This window comes from Schistosoma haematobium, chromosome 3 (assembly GCF_000699445.3).
Source record: "Schistosoma haematobium chromosome 3, whole genome shotgun sequence".
NCBI classification, from domain to species: Eukaryota; Metazoa; Platyhelminthes; class Trematoda; order Strigeidida; family Schistosomatidae; genus Schistosoma; species Schistosoma haematobium.
In genome coordinates, this window is record NC_067198.1 from 21,306,676 (window position 1) to 21,326,613 (window position 19,938).

The following is a 19,938-nucleotide window of genomic DNA, read 5'->3' on the forward strand; positions in this document are numbered from 1 at the left end:
CAAAAATAGAAATATTAATAAAAACAGGGGTGAAACAGCATTCATGAGATTATCGTTATCCAAGGGTTGGCAATACTTCAGGAGTTTTGGACACTATAGAGATAATATTTTTAAATGTACCAAAAGAGAGACAACATATGTGTAGATAAAGTTAACAACAAAAGAGACGATTCGCATCATGACAGAACATAAGGATGGTCTAAGGGGAAGACATAGACAGAGGGACTCTATCACGTATTCTTATAGGTACATCGTGTGTGTAGTGTCAGTCATTATTTCAAGCCCATAACATATCTTGTTCTAGTTTTTGGACAAACCATTCTGTTCATCCTACTTGAGTCATATTTTGACCTTGTCAATTATTCACTATCACTCTTGACTGTTTTTTATATGAGCGTATATGTGTGTACACTTCATATCCCATGTCTGTAGTTTATTTTGTCTGCTTATAAATATTGAGTAACGCCTGGCTAAAAATAAGTTGGCTTACCAGCCATCTCCCCTGCACGTCATTTCGCTTTGTTCTATCGAATTCACTTTACATACAAAATATATGTATTCAAAGGCCATTCTCGTTAATTGACTTATCTAAATTCCGTTATTCACTAACGTGATTTAAGTCGATAATTGTATACGAGAATAGGTGATAACGAACATTCGTACTATCTAAATGGAGTCAGATCCACGGGCCACTAAATGTGTCATTATTACGTCTTTCAGGGTGTACAAAGGCTAAAGTGTTAGTTTTCGTACTTACCTTAGTCTTAAAACGTTTTAACTCATGAAATATAATTTTAGCACAGAAAGAAATGGTGATATACTTGACGGATATGTGGTGACATTGGGCCCTAACTACACAATCATCAAAGCTGAACGCGAGACAACTGGGAAAATACATATTCAACATCGGATGACATAGCTCGGCCTTGCAGGCGTGTTCATTATTGAGTGTTAACATATACCTTTTATTCATAGTAAATATATTGTTCTATCTCCAGCCTGAATGTGTTCTCCATCATATATTGATGACTGTTACGACACGATGAGTTGGTGTAGATAATAATGTGACTTATAGATTAGGCAGTTACATCATGAAAAATCCACAATTTTATGATTAGATTTATTATTATAGCAGTACTAATAACGAAGTAGACTATAATTCTACAGATATAACCTCCATATTTTCGAGGAAGGACGATGATTCCTCATTAAAGTTTGAAAATATTTGCTAAAAATTTAACGCACATATAATGAATTATTCAAAACCTTGTCATCTCAAGCAAAAAATGACATATCCTTCGGTTTACGTGCATGTTTACTCGGAAGAGAAGTCGGACTATCAGCTTAAAAGATAGTTCTATGTGTACAAACCTCCATTTTACCGTCGTCCTGATAGATTCTGAAGTTTCACTTTGTATTGTGATAAAAATTCTTCGAAAGAGTAAGTTTGAGTGCTGGTACATAGTTTGTAGATGTAAATTTTCATGTATCTTATAACTAATTTTCTATAACATCAAATTTATATATTTATAGCTAACTTCATTTCGCTTATTCGTACTTTTCTGAAGGTAGAGCAACCATAAAATGTGCCATGCAACGAAAAAATAGCAAATTGTGCATCTAAAAGTCTGAAATTCAAAGGAAGTATATTTAGGTATTTAACTAATGGAGAAAATTTTCACCTTAAGCGATTCTCTCAGGTCCTGTTTAGTCGTTTGAGAATTTAGCTACTGACCACTCGCTTAGGTGCAGCAGACAGATCCAGAACTCAGTTACCTGTCATGGTTTCTGCGGCTCATCGATATGAAATCATACGGGAGAAATGTTCAGTTTGATAGGAGTCAGACACGAGCTGAAAAGTACCGTAAGATTTGGAATCAAGAACGCATCCACCTAATTACAGGGAGGGTCGATTGGGATTTAAAAGGTTCAGTTGTAAACGATTGCAAAGTATTACTACTTCTGGCATACTAATAAATGGTGACAGGCAAGCGCATTATGAATTCCATAACAGACGTTTAAAATGTTGCAAACAATCCTCTTCCATTTACTGAAAGTCTAGATGTACTAATGTAGGATGCTTTCTGTTTAGTTGCTGAATTCATAATTTTTTCTGTGGGTCAAAGTCCCTCATTTAAGCATCTAAAATGATGATTTTTTTATTTTCACTCTACATGTAACACTACATCTCTTGGTTTCCCATACAACGTTTACCATGTTTATCTTTGGTTCAAATGAGATTATGTTAGCTCTTTTTTACTTATTATTTTGGTTTTAATCCTAAGTTTACTATTATACTGTGTTTAGGCTTGTGTGAAAACGGCCGGTACTCGATAATAAAAAACAACTCTCTAAACATCTTTATTAATCAATTCAAGAGGTAGATCACTCAAAACGCAGATGTCTTGGTAGCGAACACAAGCTCTAATCTCGTATACACGATGGGAATAGTTTAGCAAAGAGAAACAATAATGTCTGGAAGTTGATGGCAACGTTGAACTACATTTGTACAACCATTTGGTATTCCCTACCACCGTTTTGACACCAGATAGGATATTCGTACCATCACACACGGAACTCAACGCAATTAGATACGACCGAAATTGATGCATTAATGCTTAGAAGCAAAAATTTGGCACATACAAAGGAAGCTAATGGTGGCGATGCTGTGACCACCCCAACTTATCCCATTTGTTCAATGTCTTAGTTTTCGTTCTACTAGGCTGCTGACCTTGTTGGTAGCATTATCGGTCCATCATGGTCTACAATTAAGAGATCGTATTTCCCGATAGCTAACGGATAAGATTATGTGATATATGCATCACGGACATACTTCTTCATTAATAAGTGACCTTTTCATGTCTCTTGACGGTTTGTTTACCTGACACATTAGATATTCGTACAAAGTTTTTGGGATAGCTTCTTGTTTACATGGTCTGGTGGCACTAATTACTCACTCATCACATATAATTTATATTTGTCAGCATGTTAAATTAGGACGTAAATATAACCTTCCGGTCGTGTTTTTGTTAACCGTCTTGTGAAAGTTACTTACTTACGCCGGATACTCCTCGTGGAGAAACCAGTAGTCGCCATTCATCTATGTCCTGCGCAATCCCTTCCAGTTACTATTCATCCATTTAACGTGTGCTTCGAATTCCCGACTTAGTGTGTTCTTTGGTTCATCTATCCTAGGGCTTCTCCCTTAAGTGTTATTGGGTTGGTTCTCTCCTTGCTGTATTTTAAGATCTTAGTTTTACTGTTGTGTACGTGGAGGTCGACTGATGCAGAGGCTGCCGCATTTGTTCGTGTGTTTAGGAATTGAAGAGCTAGGTCATTGAGAAATCTATATCGTTTAGTTGAACCCAACCTGTCCATTGTATTACGTGATTCTCCTGAGATATAGATGCCTTGGTAATCCAGTCAACCACCAGAAAAAAGAGAAAGGGGTGAGAGTAAACATCGTTGTCTGACTCCGATCCTCACTAGGGATACACCTATGATCTGTACTCCATGCATCACTTTGCACTGTATTTCGTCGTGTGGATTCCGTATGTTATTAACGATCTTCCCAGTTACCTCGTAGTGTTGAAGAAGGTTCCCAAAGGTTTTCCAATCCACATTGTCAAAAGCCTCATGATCAAGGAATTTGATGTATAGTGAGGAATTCTTTTCAATTGATCGCTCAACAATGATCCGTATTGTTTCGACTTGGTCTGTGCACGGCTGATCCTCACAAAATCCAACCCGTTGATCTTGAAGTTGAGCGTCTACTGGATCTTTTATCCGGTATGACCACTCTGTTGGAATCTTTTCCTTGCTCTGATAGTCATGTGATTCTTCTGTAGTTCTCATATTTTCTTAGATCTCTCATTGACATATTGGTGAGGTACCTTTATTTTCAGTCTGTTGGCACTTGTTCCTCATCCCAAATCCTCCTGAAGAGAGCGCGGAACACGTTTGCAGTGTCACGTCAGCTGGTATTTTTCAGGTCCTGCTGCTTTTCTACTTTTGATTTGTCTGATTGTCATTCTGACTTCTTCGATCGTTGGTGGAGTAACATCTGGAGTGTTTGGGTCCTAACCACACAATCGTCAAAGCTGAAAATTAGGTGACTGGTGAAATGCATATTCAACAAGTAACATGAAGAGTAATTCAACAGTGGTGGAGGCGGGAAGAATTACTTAATTCAATCGGATGGCACTGCCCAGCCTCACAGACGTGGTCATTCTGTATAATCTTTTTTTATTCACTTTAAATGTCATTCGATCCTTGGCTTAACTGTGTTCTCCAGAAGTACTAATTATCATATTGCTAATTGTCACGATACGATAATTCAGTGTAGACAATGATATGATTTACACGTAAGATCTTATAGATTGGGTAGCTACATCATGACAATCCTACAGTTTTAAGATTAGGTCTGTTATTAGAGCAGTACTGATTACGAAATTAGATCATAATTCTACACATCTATAGGGAGGTTCGAGTGTGCTGCATCGATGTCCGGTGGGTTCTTTCGGGCTGGTCAGTTTAGGAATTCTCCAACCACTCTTCTGTTATCGAATCTCAGTGATTAGCCTGCTTTCTTGGTTTTTGAATGATAGCTCTGGTTTACTACGTTTCCTCGCTAGTTTCTTCGTTGTGTCATATGGTTGACTGATATGCCCTTCTCTTGCAACATTTCGCGCTGTCACTGCTAGTTTTTTCATGTATTTTTGCTTGTCGGCTCTAATTCTCCTCTCCACTCTCTCGCTTGCTTCTGTGTATTTGGCATGTGTTTTCTTTCTCTATTCTTGTTCGTTTGTTGGCAATTGCTGTCTCCTTGTTCTTTCTTTCTTAACTTCTAACCGGGGTATCAATAGAGATTCACTCTTTATACCGTTGTTCTTGCACCTCAGTACCTCCTGACATGCTAAAGTTACTGCTTCTTTGATCACTTTCTACTTGTTCTCTATAGTAGTTTGTTCTGCTTTCAGTGGACCTTGTAAGGCTTGTAACCTGTTGTTGAGAGTTATCTACGATTTGTTCAGTTTTTCAGTATGTCGTAGAAAGGCTGTACGGAATTTCGGAATGCTTTTTGTCCAGTTGTCCAGGGGTTCTTTAGTTTCACTTCTATCTTGTCAGCCACAATCAGGTGGTGATTTGAATCTATGTCATCTCCTCTCTTGGTTACCAAATCTTCCGTTAACCATCTGAATTTTTCAGTGATACAGGTATGATCAATCTGATTCTCTGTAGTGCGGCCAAGTGAGACCCATGTAGCTTTGTGTATGTGCTTGTGGGGAATATTGTTTCGTCTATAACTGATTTGTTGAAAGCACATAAATTTGCATATCTGTCATACCAGTCAGTCCAAGTCGTCCCATGATATCTTCATACCCGGTGTTGTGCATTCCGACTTTGGAGTTTAGATCTATCATTATGGTCAGTTTCTGCCCTGGACACTTCTCTATAATCGATTTCGGCCTCTCATGAAACTGGTCTTTATCGTCGTCATTGCTGTCATTGTTCAGGCACCCCCCTTCTTTGTTTTGAATGGTGCTTTGATGATCCTGAATCCATGAGATTCCCGTCCTATAAGTGCTTTTCATGCTTCTTTGGACAGCATCAGGGCAACTCCCTGAGTGTGTGGAGCATTTTCTTATTCGTGACCAGAGTACAGTAACATCTCTCCTAAATCTATCCTTCTCTGTTCAGCGTGTGTCCAATTGGTTTCGTTTGTTGCGATCACTGTCAAGTTGTATCTCTTCATTTCCGTAACTATTTAACTGGTCCTACCGGTCTCCCACGTCTTCCGTCCATTCCATGTATCTATATTAATTGTTGCTTTGGTTGTTCGAAGGGGCGTCGGATTAGTGACGCTCGATGAATTTTGGCTGTCATCATGAGGAGCTATAACCCCTCTGAATGAAGATCCTTTAGTGGTTTAGTTTGTTTATTCTGACTGGAGTTCTTATCAACGTTATTTTCTACGGAACGTGGTTGCTGACCCTATCTCAACCCTCCTTTTTTTAGCAGAACTCGGGACCATCACCAACTCTAAATGAGCTACAAGTGGAGTTTTTGCGAAATAATGAGCCACAATATAATCGGACTGTGGTATAATGCGGTGTAAATTATATAGGTTTGTAAGCTATACATAAGGTAAGATTCATAGATGTTATTTGAAACGACAGTTGTTTAGAAAAATAGAGGGAGGCCAAAGATTTTGAATTAGGAGATCTGAAGTTGATGGTCTAGGAAACACGTCCCCATGTTATCAAACGGACCAAAACGGACTAGTTAGGGCGAAAGTATAAAGAATCGTGACTCTCATTTGATATGTTCCTGTTTGCCAGAAGCGGTAGCTGAGCTCCCGATAAGGTTCAGAAGCTGATCACTGGCTAGAATAGAGTAGCAAGACTGTTGGATTTAGTATGTCAAAAAATGTCAATTTTGAAACACTTAAAAATTGTGTCTTCCGGAAAAAATAGGTGGTTACTGGTCATGGGAATCCCTTGGTTCAATGCCACGCATCGAGATCAGGCCGGACATTGATTATTTTATTTTCTATTCAGTAACGGATGAATTCGAAAAGCCAGTAACAGTGATGACTTATTTTCAAGTAGCAGTACGCCACGTGAAAACTTCATCAGGTTACTGGAATGTTCATGTCGCCACAAATAAATTGATACGGATTACTGTCGTTAAACAGACAAATGTTTTCGTATAAACAACTATCTGGGAATGTATTGTTACTACTCACGTTTCTAAAAACAAATAGGTGGTCATTCGGAAATGTTCAGAGAATATCACTGTGATAATCATTCCGTCTAATGTTTTGTGTTTGGTGCAATATGGAATATGGAGCAGTAAATAGCCTTAAAACGTCTTCTATTATCTGCAAACATCACAACAAATATAGTGTGAGTAAATGATGAAGTCCGTAAACAAAGATGAAATCCAAAAATTGTGGCAAAGTAGGTCATGTATTTTAGAAATCATGCCAGCATAAGATAGCTGAAGATCATAAGATATACTTAGTGCTTCCAGCCTTGTGTCAGTGATTGTTCTCATCATAAAGGCATTGCATTTTATCCACGCACTACTGCCCCAGTTAGATGCCCTTTCGAAGGGTAAAAAAATTGTAAATAGAGTAACACAGTTCTGACATGAGGATATTAAAGAAGGTCATTACAAGTCACCCTTGTATCTCGCACATGGTAGTGACCTTGCAGAAATCGCTGTTCTCCGATTCTAGTTTACGCGAGAGGTCAAGTGCTTTGTAGGGACTTATAACCATGGTAAAGACTTCATGCAGCTTCGGAGAGTGCTCAAGCCCTAAATGAACGGACAAGAGAGAATGACCTGCTGAAATACCAAACCATGTTTTCCGTTTTTGATTAAGATTATGAACCGATTGATGTTAGACTACCATTAAAAACCTGGAAGCACTGGACGGCCATTTCGTCCTATTATGGGACTCCTCAACAGTGCGCGTCTACGATCACGCTCGGGGGATTCGAACCCAGGACCCTCACTCTCGCACGCGAACGCTTAATCTACTGGACTACTTAGCCGGCATACAAATGTGTTAAGGCCTAACTTCAACCAATCAATGAAATTGCGCAACCGTCTTCCATTGTATTTGGGTGGATATCTGTCTCCACCCGACACGGACTAGCTTCACTAGAACTCCAAGAATTCCCTGACGAAGCTAGTCACTAGTGATCACATGGTAATTATCAGTATAGAGGTTGTGGTGATTATTAAGTTTTTGATTAAGACCATCAACCAATTGATGTGACCCAAGTTGTCTTGTGATAGTAACTCTGTACACCTACGGCAACCAGTTGTAAGATGCAGAAAATTACACACTGTGCTTCACTAGGTTCATGAATAGTCAGACACACAGACCCTTCGATCGTTTTAATGCTTTTTTAAAACGCACTTAAGGCCATAATTTGAAAGTGACAACACCGGTCAACCCCCTAAACTGGAAACAGATGAAAATTTTTGTAGTAAAGTGTGGCGATTTACAACATAAAAGCCTTTCAAGCAGCGGAACAAACCATAAGATAATCGGTTCTTCAGTCTGAAGTTGTTTTTCGTTAGCAACAGAAGAATGAGCAGGGATTCCGTAGGCTAGATGACACACTAGCCAACTTACATTATGCCAAGTGTTGTGTTGTATCTTGTTATTGGGCTTCAGTACGGCCTTCCATGTTACGGATATAGGAACGGAAACAATCGATCTGATCTAATACGATCTGTTCTCTTCAGTATTGTCAACAGTAAATTAGGTTTGATACATTAAACTTTGACGGATAAGACAGAAGGAAGACGGAATTGCAGTTAACTTGATGTTCGTGGTAAAACAAGCAAATCAAACAAAATCGGCACAAAATTTGTCACCATAGTAGCAGATTATGACTTTCAAGCATACAACAATTTAGCAAACTAAAAATGCATGACAACCAATCAGAGGGCAAAGGTCATGAGGAAGATAGAATCGGCAGAAAGCATACTAGCGGTCGTCATTTCCGAAGGAATTTAGGCCTATCTAATAAAGTTTGACTGTTCTTGAGACCACCTTAACAGGTTGCTACGACTGTAGGGCCAGCGAGCCCTAGCCAAATCATCTGGAGGTCCTCGTCAAGACCAAGGACAACTAACGCATATCAGTTAATTGCATGCCGTGGACTGGTTCACGCAGCAGTGATTGCACTCTGTTCCTTGTATCTACTTTTACCAATATATTTTTGTAATAACGTCGTTTGTGTAGCACAGTTATCAAAGCAGCCATCACGCCTAGATACTATGGAGTATTAATCCACGCTAGGTACTGACCGCGAGGTGTGACATCGACGTTAGCTAGTTGGTCACACCATTCCCGTCCAACTCAAGCGGGGCCCCAGTCATTCTACACAGGTAATTTACGCTGATGACCTGCACGACAATCGACGAGACAACAACCAAAATATTGCACATCAACAGTCAAAAACTTACTTTTGGGCTGAGTCATATATCTAGAAGGTTTAGTACACAATGTAACCTCTGTCTACACAATAAACTGATTTAATAGGTGGTTTAAGTTCTGGTTCTGTACACGGACATACTACGTACATCTGCGAAGCATACGAAGCGTTTTCGAGTGGATCGTATCAAATTATATCAAAACACAAACCCTGTGTTCAATTTAAGTGGTTTTGATTTGAGAAAGAGGATAAATTATATTAGAAGTACGAAATACCTCAAACGGTGTAGCCTGTGCTACAGAATCAAGGGTTTCTCTAACACAAAATAACGTGCTAACCAACGAAAGGAATAATTATTAAACAATAGTTCAACACATGAAAATCAATAAAATTATTCCCAATAAGATGCGATCAGATATCTATCTGCAAAGGTTCCAGCAACCTCCCCAAGCAGACAGTCAGAGGTTGGCAGTCATACTCTGAACCGCACTGTGACATTCAGTTTAGTCAAACACGACCTTACTGTTAATGGTCCGACAACATGTGATACGTAAATCAATCAATAGAACTTAAATCTTTAATCAAGGTCAAATAACAAAAGCCTTAGCAAGAAAGACTGAAGGACATAGTATGTGGTTAAAAAGGAGCCGAATCGAAGGTTAAAATATAAGACAGGGAGAACAAAATAATAAATGATACTACTGTCCAATGAAATGCTGTGGAGGTATTTTCGGTATTTTCTTTCCATTACACACTGGATCTCACAGTCATATCACAAAAGACCTGACCGACCACATTCGATGTTATAAATATTTAGGGCCGTTTTGTAACTACAAGATGAGAAGCCAGCTCATCATAGAGATCTTTGTGCGACATCACGTTACATGGTGGAACGCATCAACACATTTACGTTTCTACTATAACTCTCATACATACAAGTCACCACTGGCGGTATTAGCAGTTCTCTATTATTATACAAAGATACTAGTTAGACGAAGACCTCTGTTACTTCATGATCAGTTGAATCTTAGGTCCCATACTTCGTCTTCCCTATGTCAATGAATTACCGCCATTTCTTAAGTCATCGACATTATTGTTTGCGGATGGTGTCAAAATCTGGAGAACAGTAAGAAGTGAGGTTGATCATTTTGATCTCCAAGTTGACATAGATGAATTAACTAGGTGGGCTCAATATTGGGGCTTAGAAATTAATTCTAGGAAGAGCGTGCTCATGCTCTTTTACGCAGAAATAGTTACCAGTAAGCTATTAATGGCACATCTCTTCCATGCATTCAGGAACATCAAAACTTTGGAGTAATGATAAGTCACGACTTGAAAACAACCACGCATTGCAACGCAGCAAGTGCCAAAGGTTTTCGTGGGTTATAGTCACTTCACCAAACATTCAAATGCTTCAAATATTTAGAATTTTGTATCACATCTATGTACGACCAGACTTAGCGTACCTTATCTAAGCGGCTGGCCCATGTCTGATTAAGGGTACTAACTCACTTGAGCGTGTTCAGTATGTGGAAACGAAGTCAGTAGGGATTCCTTCTAAACCCCTTTACGACGAGCGCTTAGAACGCCTAAACCTTTTCCCCTTGTCATATCGTAGGACGCGAGGTGACCTTATGTTGGCATTTCGTATCTTTAATTACGATTTGGGTGTTAAAATTTTTTAAATCTTCTTGTCTCCCCCAGCGCTAATGATCTCCGAGGTCATAGCACGAAGGTTCACAAACTGCGATCTAACTAAGTTAAAGTGAGGTTCCATTTTTCTCACTGAATGGTGGGTGAATGGAACGCCTTATCCAAATGAGTGATATTAGCCCCATCAGTGAACATATTTAAGGAGAAGCTGGATATTCACTGGAAGGCAAACTGTCAGGATTAACACACATCTACTGACCTACTTTCCTTATTACTGAAAACAGACTGATTCAAGCAGCCTCAGGCGCGCGGTTTCGAAAGGTGAGTGGTAATGTTTTGTTCGTCCCTACTTTTTCTATTCTGCCTAGTGACGAGCCCTGAAGTTTAGTATTACTTTGAGTGTTGCGTTCAATTTTCAGTTTTTTGCTATACTGACCCTTTACTAGAATTTGCCATCTGTCTGTCGTCTATTTTGCAGTTGTAGCTTGTGTGCGTTCACGGACGCACATGCATGAGTGTCCCACTCTTAATAAATGTTAATATTGAACCGCCCTTTTAAGGATAATATCCGAAAGTTGGTTAAAATAGGTTGTCTTTTGAATCTGATCTCATAAAACCTGTCCGAGCTCCATCCGATTACTCGGTATTTACTGAGTTGATTTTATAATAGCCACAATGTAGGCCACTGAAAATACCACTTTAAGTCAAAATTTATCAAGTGAAACTTTTGACAGCTGAGGTTTGTACCTTAATTCCTTCACATTGAGGGTAACAACACATAGCAAAAACCTGAGTGCACAACTGGATGATGAGTGGTCAAGCATTTCCATTAGTACTTTGATGACAACTTAGTCTGGTAAGGATTGCTCTTTTTCCCGGGAACATAAGATCAATACTGACATTTTTTTGACTGCGTCAGTCAATAAAGGAAAACAACGACGAGGAAATAGTAAATTAAATAAGGATAGATCAAGCTACTGTAAATTAAACGTGGTTTATGATTTATAAAAGCACGACGTTAAGCGTCTTAATACCACTGTAGTTGGTCTAGGCTCATATCAAATGGAGTCCCTTAATAAAAGTTCCTATCTACTTTTAATATTCATCACATTTAATTATTGTGTTTGTCTTCACTTCCAAGTCTGTAAAACTGCGAATACATACTTTTCCACTATCAGTCAGTCAGTCAGCTACAACGTAGGACCAGGCACATATATGCATCGGTCCAAGTTGCCATACCTCGTTAACACAACAAGATGGACACCGGATTTGTAAAAGTAGTTAATTCAGAGGTGGTAATATATAAAAGAAAGATAGCAATAAGGATATAGTACAGGAGGAAAGAATTAGTTCGTAGAAAGAAAAATATAAAGCAATTTTAATCTCATGGTTTAAGGGAAGACAGAGAGTGTATACACTGACGCCATTGTGACCGGTTCTGAGCCATGTCACCAAGAGTCTCCAACCATTGGTTACGATAGTCACGTGGACCCCAACCAAGTAGTCTGCATCTACCAACATGGCTCAGACTAGAAGTTAGTGACTTCAAGCACTGATGCCACGTTTTGGTTTGGCCGCCCCTAACTTTCTTCCAACCATCTCCAACACCGGTTAGCATCGCGCGTCGTGGTATCCGGTGTTCGGGCATGCGTAACACGTGGCCCAACCATCTCAGTCGATGAAGATTCACAACCTCATCAACTGATTTACCATCATTCCCTAATACCCTGCATCTAACTTCACTATTACTTACCCGGTGATCCCAGCAGACGCCAGCAATATTTCTAAGGCATCTGTGGTCAAATACTAATAGCTTACGAGTGTCTTCTACTCTTAATGGCCATGTTACGCTGCCGTAAATTAAAACAGAACGGACTGCCGCGCAGTATACTCGTCGTATTTTTTATAGACGGATATCTCGCCTTCGCCATAGGTGACGTAAGTTGGCAAAAGCCAATCGAGCTTTTCGAATCCGTGCTGAGATTTCGTCAGACACCAACCCATTAGGGCTGATCAGACTTCCAAGATAAGTGTTGTCAACGCGTTCGACTACTTCATTCCCTATCCTTAGTTCAGGTGTTGACGCAGACCAGTCCTGAAGCAGCAGCTTGCATTTAGAGGGAGAGAAGCTCATTCCAAACATTCTGGCATTGTTGCTTAGTGCTACCAGAAGACTCTGCATTTTGTCAGCGTCTTCACCAAACAGGACTATATCATCTGCGTATTCTAAGTCGATAAGTGGACCTCCTGGAAGGAGATCAATACCCGAGAATTCAGTAGACGAGAATGTTATTTCCATCAATAGGTCTATGATCAAGTTAAACAAAAATAGAGAAAGTGGACAGCCTTGACGGACACCACTTGAGGTTGCAAAAGTAGATGACAGTTCGCCATAAGCTCTGACTCGACTGGTAGTGTTCGAGTAAAGAGCCTTCACAAGGTTTATGTACTCCTGAGGTACGCCTTTCAATGACAGACACTGCCACAGAATCTCGCGGTCTACCGAGTCAGATGCTGCTTTCAAGTCAAGAAAGACCACCATTGTCGGACGTCGATAAGTATGCCTGTGTTCTAGAACCTGACGAATGGTGAATATGTGGTCGATGCAGCCACGACCAGGTCTGAAGCCAGCTTGATTCTCTCGTGTTTGCAGTTCACGAGTCTTAGTTAGGTGTCTGATAATTATCGAGGCTAGTATTTTAGATACTATATTAGTTAAACTAATCCCTCTATGGTTGTCACAGGATGATTTTAACCCTCTCATATATTGTGACGATATGTGATTGTGACCAGTCAGATGGAATAACGTCTAACTCCCAGATCTTAGCTAAAATATTAGTCAACTTAATCGCTAAAATTAGACCACCATCCTTAAAGACCTCTGGAGCCAATCCATCTGGACCAGCTGCCCTTCCTCGTTGCAGATTAACTATAGCCTTTTGAACTTCTGCTAGAGTTTGGGGACCTACTTCAATGTTCCATTCACACTGTCTGAGAATGGAGGGTAGTTGTAGAGTAGCTGAAGGCCAGCTGAACTGTTCCCTAAAATGTTCCGCCCATCGTTCTAAACGTCTGGACTGGGAGCAGATGAGAGTATCGTCTTTTTCCGAAATAGTCTGACTCAAACTTGACTTATTAATTCCAGTTTCTTTTATTATTCTGTAGAGCTGTCTTGTGTTCCCTATAGCCGCCGCCATTTCCATCTCTTTCGCTTTCGTTGCCCACCACTGCTCACGGTCGTTTCTTAGACTTTTTCTTAACCTAGATCTGATTTGTTGTCGCTCTTCATCGTGTTCAGAGCCTGATGGGATGAGTTTACAAGAATCTATCAGTGCAACAGACCTTGAGGAAATCCATTGGTTCTTTGTAACCCTGTGGTTTAAATCACTGATAGATGTCACTGCTGTTTCCACAGCTGTTTGTATGGCTTTCCAAGCAACAACTGGGTCAACCTCGTTTTCAGAACTATCTAATTGTGACCTCAGTTTTTCCTGGAACCTACTTTTGGTTTTCTCGCTACTCAATTCAGTTCTAATGGGTCTTTTTACTGTGGCTTTTTTGCGTCCAGTGAGGCGCAAGCAGATGCGTGTCCGTATTAGGGCGTGGTCGGAGTCCAAGCAGGTACTCCAGAATGAGCGACAATCTTCTACCGACCCTCTCCAACGATGACTGATGGCAATATGGTCTATTTGAGTCCATCGTTGGTTTGGTGTAGGGGGTCGCCATGTTAGACGATGTCTCTCCTTATGCTTAAAATTTGTGTTTGCTAAAAATAAGCGATTCTCTGAGCACAGTTGCAGCAGATCACCATTATCTGTTCGTTGTGCCGGAATACTAAAATACCCACCTAAATGCCTTTCTGTTTGGTTTAAACTACCTATCTGGGCATTAAAGTCACCTGCTACGAGTACTATGTATGAACGTTTAACTTTCTGGAGAAGTTCAGATAGCTTTCTGTAAAATTCATCTTCCACTTCATCTGAGCTGCAGTCGGTGGGAGCGTAGGCAGAAACGACTTTTCCACTATGCCAACCGATTTCTGATAAAAGTGACAACTTAGTAACAAAAGAACAAAAACATTTGTTAAAAAACTGGTAATACTACTTGAATATTTATATGTAACCTGAGTAGTAGTCGAGAATATATAAGTTGGGTAAAGATCAACTTTTCGAAAGCACGTTGCGTAGCACGATGGGATGGTGTCGCAGTGATATGTAATCGAGAGGGGGACAGATTCTTTAAGCATACGGAATAATCTTGGTAAATGCACATTAGTGATCAGATATGAAAAGCTACGCTTCAAGTCGTTAGTAAGCATAAGTCGTCCAAAAAACACTAACCTCAAGGTTTATGCGATCACTTTTCTGGGGGGGGGTTGGAAATCTGTCTCCAGACTCTGTGATTCGCGTCATGGATTTTTTTAAAGATTTTATCAATAAGCTTATTAAACTCAAACCACTTGATAGTCAGAATCTGTTGATAATACTCCTTGAGAAGGAGGAAGTAGTAGTTCTAGTGGACTGAAATGTTCAGATTGGCAAAATGACAAGTCTGTCATTAGTCGGTAGCAAGTACTCACTGGTATGTGCTTTGGAAAATCCGACCAACACGTATTTATGACATCTTGTATTTTTTATAAATAAGTGAATGTAATGTAAGTACTGCTTTTACCCCCAAGCATTCTATGGGTTACTGAGTTTGAGTTACTTTTATATCTGAATCCCTGATTGTTGCAACCAAGTTATATAACTCTTGATACATTGCTAATTATTCTTTGTTTGCAGATGTTATTTATTTTCTGAAGACCTATAGTTTTACTTATCAAGTATCTTCGATAGTTACGTACGTAAACGTGCAAATCATAGATGGCTGAGGACAGCAGTGGGCTCGGTTACCGACTGGAGGAAATCCAGTCAAGTATTGCAGAGGGAAGGTTAATGCTTAACGTTCTTCGTTCCCTTCCAACCACTGAGGTATTTGGAAACTGAAATTATTTGTTCAGAATAATGATGCATTCATAGTTCGTTTCGAGGATCTAATCAGTAGATTAGAAAACTATCAACTTCACAACAGAAAGAGCGAGGTTTGTTACATTTTTACGTGATTTCTGGTGATTTAGGTGAAAGATGTAAAGTTACAGTTGAGGACACTTAAGGAGCAACAAGACAGAATTCAGTCTCTCCTTGGTCAGACAGCGACGAGTATACAGGTACATATGAGGATTTCGGATTTATTAACCAATTACCAAAATACATTAACCATGTACTTACATTTCAGTATTTGCTGTCATGCTTTTAAGTAGTGATTGCTGAATTGTATTTATATTGTCAGCTCTATCTAATTTTCTTGGTACATCGAATTTCGTAACCTTGTTGATTTTCCATATAAAAAGAAATCATCCGACCGAAGCTGCTACCTTGACGCGGTGGTCGGGCTTGTCTATCGTGATGACCCAACCGAGCTATATTGGCTGGAACATATGTTCCTGTAGGTTCTACCATGCCAGGCAGGTCGATTGGAAAACGGTAAGACTAAAAGCAGCAACTCAAGGTCTGAGGGCAAAGTCGTACTACTGACTGTAGAGGGGTGTGACAGCAGTAAGGTGTTTCCCTCGGACAACCAGCATCTGCAGCGATGCTGCCTTCCCATAAGGAGGGGCGGGGTTGGAAAAGGTCGACCCTAAAAATGTCACACCTCACCTTACCTCACTGATTTCCGTCTCTGGCGGTGAGGCCCTTTGAAGAACACATTAAAAACCTTCCACGAAAAGGCCGTGCGCGACGGGCCTCAAGTAGTTGTCCCTTGGGCTCTGCGGTCACGCTCCCAGGTCGTTAAGACCAACACTAATCCGACTTCTATTTCAGGTTTCTCAAGAAATACCCTTCCACGGTGTGGGCAGCCGGGAAGTGATATCAGCCATCATACCCGTAACAGCACAAGAGACCAAGTTGGTCACATTCAAATCCCTCCTACACCTCCTAATACCTCTCTTATCTCCATGACTAACCCTCCTCACGTCTCTATCACCTCGCACCGCTAGGGCAAACGATTCGAGTACGCGGAACGTTATTCCTGGTCTCCTGAAACCACTCTCTAAACTACACGTAGGAGCTTTTGACGTCCGAACACTGTGCCAAATAAGACAGCAGGCTTCCTTAGCTAAGACTTTAGAATCTCGCGCCATGGATGTGTGCTGCGTCTCCGAAACGCGCATACAGGATCCGAGTAGCGTCATTCACTTGACCTCACCATGCCAAAATAAAGAACCGACTCGATTCACACTTCGTGTATCTGAAAGCCCTGATTCTGCTTCCCATGGCCTCTCCGGCGTAGGTATGGCATTGAGTCCTAGGGCAGAATTAGCTCTCTTAGAGTGAATCGCAGTAGACAGTCGTTTGTGCGCTGTCCGACTAAACGGAACAGTAAGGATTCGAAAAGATAGAGACACTCGTCGTTGCCTCTTCGTCGTCTTTGCCTATTCTCCCACTGACTGCAGCTCAGATGATGTAAAAGATGAGTTTTACAGAAAGCTCTCCGACCTTCTCCGAAAAGCTAGGCGCTCGGGTGTAGTAATAATGGCCGGTGACCTTAATGCTCAAGTAGGTAAACTAAGCGATAGAGAAAGACACCTAGGTGGATCTTATAGCATCGTGGCTCAAAGAACAGATAATGGCGACCGTCTGTTGCAGCTATGTTCAGATAACCGCCTGTTCCTTGCAAATACTAACTTTAAGCATAAGGAAAAACATCTTTTAACATGGAGACCCCCTAATTCGTCCCAACGTTGGACCCAAATAGATCACATCGCTATCAGCCACCGCTGGAGGGGCTCGATAGAAGACTGTTGCTCATTCTGGAGCACATGCCTAGATTCAGATCATGCTCTAGTACGAGCGCGTATCTGTCTGCGTCTTACCGGACGTAGGAAAGACGCTGCAAGGAAGCCTCTTAGGGCCCTACTTAATGATAGTCAAGCTAAGAGTATATTTCAGGAACAACTAGGAAAACAGTTAGGCAGCCATGTATGTGATGGCCACCCCGACGCAGCGTGGAACGATATCCGGAAAACTGTGGAAACAGCAGTGATATCTGCTAGTACGGTAACCCGTAAGGTTAGGGAGAAACACTGGATCTGAGCAGCATTTATCTCACTGATAGATGCTCGGAAACTCATTCCACCTGGCTCTGAAAATAATGAAGAGCGGAGTCAGCTTAAGCGCAAGCTGACAAGAAGTCTACGCAATGATCGTGAACAGTGGTGGGTAGCGAAAGCAAGAGAGATGGAAATGGTAGCGGCAATAGGTAATAGCAGACAATTGTCCAGACTTGTTAAGGAAACCGATTGTTAGCGAAACACTCTCAGAGAACGATGGACATATTATACATTCTCAATCCAGGAGATTGGATCGATGGGCAGAACACTTTAGGGATCAGTTCAACTGGCCTTCAGCCACATTTCTGTTTCCCGCGATCTCCAGTCGACCTGAATGGTAAGTTGATGTAAGTCCTCCAACTCTTTGCGAAGTTGAAAAAGCTACAGGAAATCTGAAGCGTGAGAGAGAGGCAGGCTCTGACAGGTTTACTCCTGAGATTCTTAAGGATTGTGGTCCAGTATTAGCAGCGAGATTGACTGAGGTCTTAGGTAGGATTTGGGAACTGGACGTAATCCCATCTGACTGGTCTCAATCGCTGATTGTGCCAGTCAATAAGAAAGGACAAAAGTCCTCTTGTGACAATCACAGAGGAATCAGTTTGACAAATATAGTGTCTAAAATATTAGCTTCAATAATACTTCGACGCCTAACCAAAGCTCGTGAAGAGCAGACTAGAGAAAACCAGGCTGGTTTTCGACCTGGACGTGGTTGTATAGACCAGATATTCACACTACGTCAGGTTCTAGAACACAGACACACGTTCAGACGCCCCACAATGGTAGTATTTCTCGACATTAAGGCGGCATTCGACTCTGTTGATCGTGAGTTTCTATGGCAGTGTTTGTCACTGAAAGGAGTACCAAAGAAGTACATTAACCTTATAAAGGTTCTCTACTCGAACACAACTGGTAGAGTAAGAGTTTATGGCTAACTGTTATCAGAATTGATTACTTCAAGTGGTGTTCGTCAGGGCTGCCCACTCTCTCCATTCTTGTTCAACTTTGTCGTCGACGTACTTTTAGAGATAACACTTTCCTCGTCTAGATTTCCAGAGGTTGAACTTCTACCGGGAGGTTCACTTGCTGACTTAGAATATGCTGATGACATAGTTTTATTTGGTGAAGACGCTGACAAAATGCAGAGTCTTCTACGTTGTTACTGACTGACTGACTGTAGTTAGCATCGTTTTACAAATGCCTCAGTTGTAAATTCCACAACACTTAGTCTAAGTTTCATGATTGCTATGTTCAAAATATTGTTTTCATAACTATTTTGCGTCCCCATGTGGTCCGCCAGTTAAACATCGAATTGGTACTTCTCATTGTGCTCATTTTCACTACAATTATGGTTCTTATTCATTTAAATTAGTAAAAGTCACTACTATTTTACTGTTTCCACTGCTTTAGCGTTACTGGCATCTGGGTTTGAAGTTGTTGTCAGGGAAGCAGTTAGATTTACTTCGTTTCTTGTAAATTGTGAAGGCATATTATTCTAATAATCTTTTGTTCAAAATGTATAGGTTGGATTAAAATTGTTTCTTCTGAAAGTTTGAGCATCCTCACTATTAGACGTAGGCAGACATTTTTATTAAAGCCTCTTGTGAATTCGGTTAATGCCATGTGTTCAAAGCGTCCCTTCAGTTTCTTGTCAGTCTGGAGGTCCATTAGTTTCTTCTGAAGATGATAATTAGCCGCCTGTATCAAAAGGAAGTGTAAAGGTCGCCAAGTCAAACTGTTATTCAAATGCTTTGAAATCTTCGGGACATCATGAAAACTCATTAGTGAGGACTAAAACCTGCCGACCGTATTCCTAAACTGGTTCTTGTCGGTCCTCTTGTATAATGTTGGGAAATTAGTGTATTTAAGCTTCTCAAGTTGTTTGGACACTGGATTAAGTTTGGTTTCAAACAATATTTGACAATAAGTGATTCGCATTGTAGTTTACCTGATGGTGGGCTTTTAAGTGAATGGTAGAAGTCGTAAAATTTCGTGTTCACTTACGAATGAAGTTGTGCCTTCAAATAAAGCTTGTTCTCATTGAGTTTGGACTCTCCTCACCCATGTTTATCTTAAAGCCGGGAGTTCAGTTATATAGATACTTCTAATAATTCATTGTTGTGTTTTAATATTTGATTCACGTTTATTTACTGAAGGGTATTTATGCTTTCTGTA

At 40.5% G+C, this 19,938-nt stretch overlaps 1 protein-coding gene across 2 annotated transcripts in view; it reads left to right on the forward strand.

Annotated features, from left to right (window-relative positions):
* Positions 1–10,761: 10,761 nt before the first annotated feature.
* Positions 10,762–19,938, forward strand: part of MS3_00005236 (uncharacterized protein) — a 28,761-nt gene continuing 19,584 nt past the window's right edge. Inside the window, exons 1-5 of one of the 2 annotated variants that reach the window (XM_051213265.1) lie at positions 10,762–10,934; positions 15,398–15,438; positions 15,479–15,586; positions 15,616–15,696; positions 15,733–15,822. In XM_051213265.1, coding sequence (XP_051069228.1) covers positions 15,479–15,586; positions 15,616–15,696; positions 15,733–15,822 — 279 coding nt within the window. In that variant the 5' untranslated portion in view covers positions 10,762–10,934; positions 15,398–15,438. Of the gene's footprint in view, positions 10,935–15,397; positions 15,587–15,615; positions 15,697–15,732; positions 15,823–19,938 lie in introns of both variants that reach the window. The other variant, XM_051213266.1, reaches the window with a different exon arrangement.